Source organism: Brienomyrus brachyistius, chromosome 13 (assembly GCF_023856365.1).
Source record: "Brienomyrus brachyistius isolate T26 chromosome 13, BBRACH_0.4, whole genome shotgun sequence".
In the NCBI taxonomy this organism is placed as follows: domain Eukaryota; kingdom Metazoa; phylum Chordata; class Actinopteri; order Osteoglossiformes; family Mormyridae; genus Brienomyrus; species Brienomyrus brachyistius.
Genome location: NC_064545.1, coordinates 6,997,238 through 7,006,946, shown reverse-complemented (window position 1 = coordinate 7,006,946; position 9,709 = coordinate 6,997,238). Strand labels below are relative to the sequence as shown.

Sequence of the window (9,709 nt, the reverse complement as noted above, 5' to 3'; positions counted from 1 at the left end):
ATAATTCTGTTCTTCCGGTTTACGAATTACTCTCGGCTCTATGGCAAAGGTGGTCATCTCCCGGTTAAATAAAAAAAATAAAACGGCCTGAAATCAACCATTTTGAAAGAAAAATATTAAGAAATTGGATATATTTGGACATTTCAGAAGCTCCAGCATGGCAACCCCAAATAACATTCTCCAGAAAAATTTTGCCAGTCCTTCATCAAACTGGCACAACACTCTTTGCTGATACGATTATTTTGCCCGTTTTTATCAGGCAACATCTGGACCTGAGTTGGCCCACAGTCCATTAAATATACCAGTATATGCATTTATATTAACGCAGTAGTAGAAGTAGTTGTAGTAGTATTAGGTTATATTCGCCTTATAATCCATGCAACCCTTTGGAATGACCAAATGTTCAGTACAAAAAGAAAAACAATGTTTAAGTTAACTTTCTTAGGAGAAGGTATTGTTAATCGTTTTGCAATCACACACCAGTAGAAGGCGCCAAACCTTATCCATGCAGGCAATGTGAGGCACGAAAATATATGTTCCTAAATAATGTGTAATGTTCGGCATTTAGGTTCATATAAGGACATTTATGAAGGTTATTCCGCATAATTGGCGAGATAATAACACGGTTATTTGTTATTGCAAATAATGTCCTGCGCTCAATTCGACGAACCGACACATAACGCATATTCTTTAAGTTTATATAAGTGAAGCAAGATCTAGCCAATTAACTAACCGGACGATTTGTTATCCCTTATTTATAAATTTTAGGAACCTAGTAAAGGTGAATAAATTCATAAATACATAAATGCATAAATACGAGTGAGAAAGCGTTGCCCTGTATTCAGATCTCTGTAGCGAATATGCACGTACCTATTTGCATATTCGGAAGGTACCTGTCTGAATGTATTATGCTAATAGGTTGCACCCGTCATCCTTTAACCAAGGAGCAATGATGCCCCCAGATCTAGCACGGGAGTTTGTGGAAACCAATGTGGAAACAAACAATCTCCAGATAATTTTTGAAAAAATGCGTATTTGTTGCAGCTGAATTATTTTTTCCACTGGATTTGGGGAGAAAGTGATTCCACCACAACGTGGATCATATGTGTCACGAATGGATCCTTATTTAGGTCTCACCATAAAGCAAAAAGGGTATTTTTTATTATTTCTTTTTATACTAATTAATCAAGGTAAGTCGACGCGTAATGAATTATTGCAGTTTTGTAGTACTGCATATGTGGATGGATTGTCATGAATGCATCGCGATTTATCTGTCAATTTTAATTATTTTGCTAAATGAAGACATTTACGATTCGTCTGATTGAATCAGTACGATATCTAAAATAAAAATCAGTAAAATGTATTTTATTCATGTCCGTTTATTATATTCCCAGCAATGTCGTGGAGCGCTGACAGAGTAAATTTAACTTACTGGCATGGTCTGGAAAGGTAAGTGGAACTGCAGAATAGGTCACTCATACTATATGATATATACTATAAATATTCTTGTCTTGTATTTAATCGAACATAATACCTATAATTATACATGTAAAAGTGTCAGTTTTCTGAACGTACTTACTTTCATGTAATCCAAGAAATGTGTATATTTTCACCTTACCAGCAATTCAAAGAACTTTCTTAGAATTCTTTAATTCTGATCATGCCTATTTCTTTGCCTGTAGTCTATGTGTGCCTCTTGACCGACAGAAATGCCGATTGCGCGTGAGGAACAAACCGTGCCTTGTTCTCTCCTTTTCCCAACAGCAGAAGCAGCAGTATAATGGTGCCGAAACGGGATACTGGTTCCCAAGGAGCGAAGGTACGGGTCTAGGGCTACTGCTTTGAAACGGTGTATTGAAAGAGCATGTCAGCTACATTAAGTAGCAGCTCCAGTAAATATGTAAAATATCTTGAAGTGATATAGAACAAACAGAAACGTATTTACATCAGAAGGAGGCAATGTCATAAAAGTTACAATTACCGTGTTCATACATGGAACATATCAAACTCCATAGTATAACTCTCTCTCCTACTCGCCTTCTTTCGTTTGCAATTCTCTGGATAATAATGTTTCATCTAGCGTCGCATATTTATTTGTATTATCATGTATGTTCATAATTTATTTCCATTTTATTGACTCGGTTAGAATCGCGAGGCGAGTTCAAATACGCATTGGTTTAACTAGCTAAAAATTGAAAATGAGTAAATCAGTAGGCGCAGACCGCTAGTTGAATTACAGTCGATTGTGCAACATACGTGGGATCAACAAGTGCATCCACGATGTTAGACTTGAAGAGGAGTAATATAAAAAAAGTTAAAGGAAACGTAATTAACTGTAATTCAAGTAAATGCAATTCATCTTGTCCAAATCCTGTTTTATTACTATGACATTAGTGACCTAAATCAGGCTTAAACTGAGCTCCTTCCTCAATTCGGTTCATTCTGTGTTTCGCTGACAAGAGCAGAGAGCAGCTCGCTTTCGCTGGGTTACCCAAGGCGTACCGGCCCGGCGGCTCCTATGACCGGCGATGCGCTCTCAATCTGTCCCTTGAGCGTAGACTTATGTCTCACCTTGGTTTTATCAGATCACTTCTAATATTAAAATTATAACTTTTAAAATTTAGAAGCCCCGTTTACAATACAATCCTTCTGCTTTCGTTGACTTTAGTAAAAAGAAAAGTTCAAACTTTTTAATCTTATTCCTGAATCGAAGGATTTATTTGGTAAAGTCTTAAATCTGTGTAGAATTAAAAAAAGGTACATGATGCGGTTCAAAGTCTTGCATTTAATCTGTTTCTTTATTAATCTGTCACCTGAGAGCTCAGCGTGGTTCCCAATGCCGTACTTTTTGATTACAGGGCAAAAACGCTAAGACAATTAATTAAATGATGTAGGTCCAGTTACAACGGCTTAGTTTTGGTTTGCTGAAAACGACACATTCTTCTCTTTCCAAGATATTGGCCCAGCACTCAACTGGCAGCAGGGAAATGTACATCTAATGCTATCTGATCATAAGCCCGAATAGTTTGATTGTTTTGCTCACAGCAGGGAATACTGGGATAAACACAAAAGTTGCATGGAGGTAGTTTTGGCATCTGTTAACACATTTTTTTTTTCTGTGCTGAAAAATGCTGTGAAAAGGCGGTACTTTCAGCAGCTACAACAGTATCTACCAACACATCTTCCAGTTCAGAAGAAGTTGTGAAGCCGTCACTGCGCAGAGCCACAGGTACCTGGGGTGGGGGGGGCAGTCTCGTCTTCGCACAAAGGTTGACATTATCTCTGAAAATGGAGTCGGCGTAATTGCCTACATCAGCATTTGCTGCCATTTCGGTAGCCTCGGTAGCCCTAATCGGGAAAAACACCGTGGCTTAAGTGCCCATAATACAGTATCTCTATGTTTTGAAGATAATGGGAATCTGTCTTCTTTCAAACCAAATAAAATGCAGTCAATGTGCGGTGGGCTGTCTCAGGGCAAGTTTCGGTGTTTGTCAATGGCAAAACAATTGACCTCTCTGTTTCGACGTCTCCCCGGGTTACGGTGAGACGTGAGAGAGCGGAGGCGAAGCCATTGATCTTTCGACTCCCGCCCTGTCCGAGGGATGTCTGACGCCATGCGTCGGTGTAGCGCGTCGGGCTGAATTCTTCCATAGCGTCCCAGCTGTCTCTGACCGCCACCTGCCATATGTTGGCGACGTTAGCGAGCCGTCGTTAGCTAGAGCTAAATGCCTGCAATGACTCAGGCTTTATCTGACCTATCCATATTGATGACTCAAAGGTCAGCTGCTGTGGTGCATATTAAAAGTCGTTTTCAATTACTTGTATTGACTTTACATTTAAAGGTGTGGTTTTGACTTTTAAACAGACTGCATGCTGGATTTTTATTTGAGGGAATGTAATTTGCATTCCGATTCCATGAACTCAACGTTTTTCAGAAACCTGTGGGGTCAGCTGTCTGAATGGAGGCAGCTGCAGCAACGCAAATTCATGCAACTGCAGCTTATACCAAGCAACCGGAATCCGCTGCCAGACAGGTTACAGCAAACCACCTCGTCATCTGCTTTGACTTCACTTTCTGCTTGGTAGATCAGCACACTTATTTCAGATGGCCGGAACAAGCAGTTTTTTTGCTGGTGGTCGATATAGCTAAGAACGGTTTCGGGAATATGTTCTGCTGAAGTCTTTTTAAATGTTCATGATTGATTGTGGCAGTTCCGAATTTGGGGATGGAAAGGGAGATGACATGCCGGACATGGGGACAGTACAATTACGAGACCTTCGATGGGCTGTACTACCACTTCCCGGGCAGGTGTACCTACACCCTGGTCCGGGATTGTGAAGAAACCACGCAGTCCAGCATTGTCATCCAGGTGAAGTGTGCATTAAAACCCAATTCTCATTTTCTCTTTTCTTTTTATTTACTTGTCATGGTCTGTGGTCGTTTGCAATGTGCCGGTAAGCCACCTGTCACATGACACATGACACCACACCCAAAAGGCAGGTGAAGCGTCCCGTGTCAGTGGGCAGCCAGGCCTTTATCTAGAAGGTTGTAGGTTTGATTCTTGTCTTGGGTGGTGTGCCAATGCACAGCTGTATAAGCGGATAATGTGTGTCAGCTAGTTTTAACACTGACAAAAAAGATGTTAATTATGGAATTTGTGATAGGGATATTTCCGGTTTATGGTCTGACTTGGTAGAAAGGTAAATACTGACATACAGCCGTAGACAAAGCACAAACACCCAAGCTATAATTTCCATATACGGGCAAGGATCATCATTTTTAAAATAATTGATATGTACAAAAGGACTAAACCACAAACTTGCTAAACCACAAATTTTTGCAAATAAAGGCTGCAAATAAAGACAAAAAAAACAGTCTTACCTAGTTATAGTACATTTTACAGGACTTAAAATTTGTTGTAAAAAATGGTGGAAATGGATCAATGTGTGGTGACTTGTGGTGTCATGCCAGAATGAAAGAGAAATACTGTGTATTAAGAAGTGATCCTCGAACAAGTGGGTTGTAGGTGAATGAGAAGAACATGAGAAACCTTTCCTGTTCCAATAATAGGAAGACATGTATTATTGTCGTTTTGATCATATTTTCCTTTATAGAACGCAGATTCCCTGAGCTCCTTCTCTAGGAAGCAAGCGCCATATTGGTTCAACTGTCTTAGCCACAGGATGTTATTTACCCAGCAGATTAGTGAAAGCGATCTCATTATTACAGTCATTTATGTCAATTACCATTTAATGCTGTAATTACCTGCTTCACCTGGTACTCTAGAACTTCTAGAACAAAATTTACTTTGTCTGGGGACCCACTAAGAGGAATTAGCCCATGGGAAAGAGGATGGGATCCTGCCTGAGCCAAGAATTTATTGCCATTGTCTACTTAATATCATTTACCTGCCAATCAAACGCGAGTAAATCGGATTGCCCAAAGGCTGTTGGAGATAGATGTTTTGTGTCAGCACAGTAGAGTCTGGAGATTGCACTTTGATGTTTGGAGACTCTCCTACAGTCAGCCATGAGGATTTCTCCATGAGAGTGCCATGTCTGCACAGGTGCACAATGATCCCGACTGTCCCAGATCACCGTCCTCATGTGCACGATCTGTCAGCCTCTTCCTGCCATGGGAGGGGGAGATCAGATTGCAAAAGCACGAAGTGACTCTCAGAGGACAGAGGTAATCACAGTTTTCTGTACCATGGTATTGTACTGGGGGCGGCATGGTGGTGCAGTGGTTAGCACTGTAGCCTCACGCCTCTGGGACCCGGGTTCGAGTCTCCGCCTGGGTCACATGTGTGTGGAGTTTGCATGTTCTCCCCATGTCGTCGTGGGGTTTCCTCTGGATACTCCGGTTTCCCCCCACAGTCCAATGACATGCTGAGGCTAATTGGAGTTGCTAAATTGCCCGTAGGTGTGCATGTGTGAGTGAATGGTGTGTGAGTGTGCCCTGCGATGGGCTGGCCCCCCATCCTGGGTTGTTCCCTGCCTCGTGCCCATTGCTTCCGGGATAGGCTCCGGACCCCCCGCGACCCAGTAGGATAAGCGGTTTGGAAAATGGATGGATGGATGGTATTGTACTGTGTCCTTGTTCATAAACAATGATAATCAATAAATAAATAATGATAATCAATGCAGTAACGTTACACTGAAGTCATGTGACAATGCGTACCAGAAGTAGGAGCTTGTTATGTTACCTCAGGATTTTAAAAAATATCCTTTGAAAAATAACCCAAATTTTACCGAAATAACCCAAATCATTATAATCATAATAACAATCATTTCTGTGCAAGACTGAAAGGATGTATTTACTAATTTCAGCAGCTAAATGAATGGAAGGTTTTATACCTCTCTATTTTTTTTTAATTCAAAAAGAACAACTGAAATTATAACCTATCCTAAACCCACATACAGTTTAATAAATATATACATTTCTGAAATGTTGTAAAGCTCAACGATCACAGTTTCAAAGCGTTTATTGTCATATGTACAGTAGAAAAGTGCATTTCTCTCTGCAATGACATTCTTTCTTTGCTGTCCACACAAAATGCCAAGCGTAATGGTAATATGGTTTTCGGACTTTCCGTTACCAGCTTGGAGCTTCCACACAGCGTTCGTGACGTTGAACTGGAAAGGATATCCCACTACATTCTGGTCACACACCCACATGGCTTTACCTTGGCCTGGGAGGGCCACAGTTCCTCTGTCTACATCAAGATGAGTCCAGAGTACGTAGGCAGGACCTGTGGTCTGTGTGGGAACTTCAATGCTGACGTCCAGGATGACCTCAAAACCAGCTATGGTAGGTCGATCTCAGATGCTCTCCAGACACCAAAGAACACATATAGATTGTTCCGAGGCCATACAATATCATTTTTCATTATTATTATTTTTTTAAATATATATTTTTAAGCCTTTATTGAATTTAATTACCCTGGTATTTAGATATGACATTTGTCTCCTACAACAACTGACTTGATTCAAAGTTCATTTTGTTTTTAGTTAGTTCCTGTGTCAAGTTTTACTCTTTACCCTTTAAGTCACTGCATCGTTGTTTTGAAGGCACACAGAGACAGAAGGGTTTCTGTTAAGAGTGCCACCGGCGTAATATGGTCAGAGCACTGATCCCTGTCGACCACACTCTGTAGGGGTGTTCACTGAGGACCTGGCCGTGTTTGGCAACAGCTGGATGGACGTGGATCCCCAGCGGGCTGCCTGTCCGTTGGTACCTTCCCGCTATCCCTCCCCATGCTCTGCGCTCGACCCCGACACGCTGCAGGTACTGGGCTCTGCCTGCCTCTTCCACTACTCTTCCACCAAGACCTCAGCTTGTAACTGGAGGCTTTGGTTATGTACATAGCTCGCTCTGCCTAATAGCTGATTTGCGCTGGGCTTCCATTACCTGTGACTCCCTTGTTCCTCTTCAGAAAGTGACGGAGGTGTGTGCGTCTTTGCTTGAGGATCCCTTTAAGATCTGCCACGAGTTCGTGAGCCCATTTCCCTACATGGCCAGTTGCTCAAACGATCTTTGCCTGTAAGTAATTTGAAATACGTAAAATAGGCTCCATAGCTATCAAGGTTGCTTCTCACAATTTCCATAAATATACCGCTCCTTGTTTGAGAGTTTTGATATTGATTCATTTTGCCAAGGTAAATATTAAAATGCCATCTGATTATAAATAACCCCCTGCATTTTATTTTAATTAATGTTAATTAATCTTTGGCCTTTAGATTTGTTGGGTAAGAACTATGATATTGCTACTTGTTCTGCTTGATTTCTCACACATATTTTCTCGATTGCTGTAACCTGCCGAAGCACCATTAATGTTTACCATAAGATTTGGTGGGAAGACAGGCATTTTCATACGGTACTGATGTAACAGCCCGTGTGACTTTCACACAGGTAAACCTTTTCTAACCTTGTGTGTGTTATCAGGTTGGGTTTGCATAATGAGGCAGTGTGTCAGGTGCTGACGGAATACGCCAGGGCCTGTGCCCATGCTGAGCGCCCCCTAGAAGGCTGGCGGGACCATATGCCGCAGTGTGGTGAGTTTTTCAGCTTCCTCTCTTCTGATTCTTCCTGGCTTATCCAGTCTCCCTGGTTAGGATGGTAGCTAGTTAATTCAGAAAGGAAAGTCAAGGTGTGGTCACAGGTGCTGTCAGAACTGCTAGATCCTTTTAGGGCCCCTGTCCTGACTCCCACCCCCATATAGCTACCTGGTTGTGATCTTGTTTTTTTTTTGGGGTGGGGGGGGGTTGTGGGCATATCTCACTGATATTCTTGTAGCACAAGACGAATTCACAACAGCCATGACTAGAGGAGTTGTGAGATGAGCATGAATGCCAATCCACACATTCGGTGCTGATGGCTTGTTGGCACCTGTCTTCTCTGCAGTGGTCTCGTGTCCCCCGGAATTAATCTACCAGGAGTGCATCTCATGCTGCCCAGTGTCCTGCAGCGTAGATCGGCTCTGCATCGACAGCAAGCTGCAGTGCCTGGATGGCTGCTACTGCGGTGAAGGTGAGGCTGGGGTGATGCCTCGTAAGGGGTATCTGAGGCGGCAGGGTCTCCGACCTGCCCCGCTGTGGCCCAGCGCCAACCTGGCATGCCCATGTGCTCCCAGATCAGATCTACAAGAACGGCAGCTGCATGAAGGCCTCAGACTGCCCTTGTGAGCACCACGGGATGGTTTACCTTCCGGGCCAGACCATCCGGGAGGAGTGCAACACCTGGTGAGCCCCCCCCCGTCTTCCCAGTACCGATCTCAGATGGCGCCATTATCCACCTGTTGACATCTCCGTGATTTCGCTGTGGTTTCAGCACCTGCCTGGGGGGACTATGGAACTGCTCAGAGCACAGCTGTCCAGGTATCCGACCCCCCCTCCACAACACACACACACACACCTCAACTAACTATCCAAATGTTGAGTTTTTAGCTTGTGCGGTTGGCGAAGTTTGACGTTGCATGTCCTTGCAGGGGAGTGCTCTGTCACGGGAGACATTAACTTCGAGACTTTCGATGGACGCCTTTACACCTTCCATGCCACATGCCAGTACGTCCTGGCCAAGAGCCGCAACTCGGGGAGGTTTACCGTCACCATACAAAATGCTCCTTGCGGACCGGTGAGTTCCGGAACACTTCTCATTTCACTGCAAGGTAGAGCTGGCCAGCAGGGGGTGTTGAGGGTATGGGCCTGGATATGTGACCAGAAGGAAGGCAAACGCTTGGAACAAGATTACTGAAGTGAAACACCCAGCCAAATTACAGTAAACTATATGTAAAATGCATCTGTAAGCTAATTCTGGGATGATACAACTTTATCCATTGGCAGACTGAGAAAGTTGAACGAATAGTAAGAAACATGTTTTTACATATCAGTGTAAATTGAACAGCCATATCTTCCCTCATCACCGACCGTCCAGTTTAATTCCCACCACAGAGCGATTTGTAAAGGTCCTAATGAAATGGCGACTGTCCCTGTTAGAGCATTCGGTTACAGTCCGGTGCTCTCGCTGAATCCTGCCGCAATTACTGCGCCAAAACGGAATTTGTGGCTACGTGCTTACGGGAAGCATTTTGCAGCATCGCACTTAATGTAATTGCAGTGGGAATGGCCACTTTCGGGGTGGGGATTAGATAAAGAGGCTTCTGGAGTAGAGTTGTGTCATGATCAAACCCTCTAAAGCCGTGTTAGATAA

General features: G+C 43.1%; 1 protein-coding gene across 1 annotated transcript in view; it reads left to right on the top strand.

The window, feature by feature from the left end:
• Positions 1-1,091: 1,091 nt before the first annotated feature.
• Positions 1,092-9,709, top strand: part of otog (otogelin) — a 47,566-nt gene continuing 38,948 nt past the window's right edge. Inside the window, exons 1-15 of the mRNA XM_048973601.1 lie at positions 1,092-1,190; positions 1,395-1,449; positions 1,765-1,819; positions 3,142-3,229; positions 3,936-4,034; positions 4,213-4,370; positions 5,568-5,689; positions 6,603-6,811; positions 7,158-7,288; positions 7,437-7,543; positions 7,946-8,055; positions 8,405-8,535; positions 8,639-8,742; positions 8,831-8,877; positions 8,988-9,133. Of these exons, the coding sequence (XP_048829558.1) occupies positions 1,115-1,190; positions 1,395-1,449; positions 1,765-1,819; positions 3,142-3,229; positions 3,936-4,034; positions 4,213-4,370; positions 5,568-5,689; positions 6,603-6,811; positions 7,158-7,288; positions 7,437-7,543; positions 7,946-8,055; positions 8,405-8,535; positions 8,639-8,742; positions 8,831-8,877; positions 8,988-9,133 (1,638 nt within the window). The 5' untranslated portion in view covers positions 1,092-1,114. The remainder of the gene's footprint in view (positions 1,191-1,394; positions 1,450-1,764; positions 1,820-3,141; positions 3,230-3,935; positions 4,035-4,212; positions 4,371-5,567; positions 5,690-6,602; positions 6,812-7,157; positions 7,289-7,436; positions 7,544-7,945; positions 8,056-8,404; positions 8,536-8,638; positions 8,743-8,830; positions 8,878-8,987; positions 9,134-9,709) is intronic.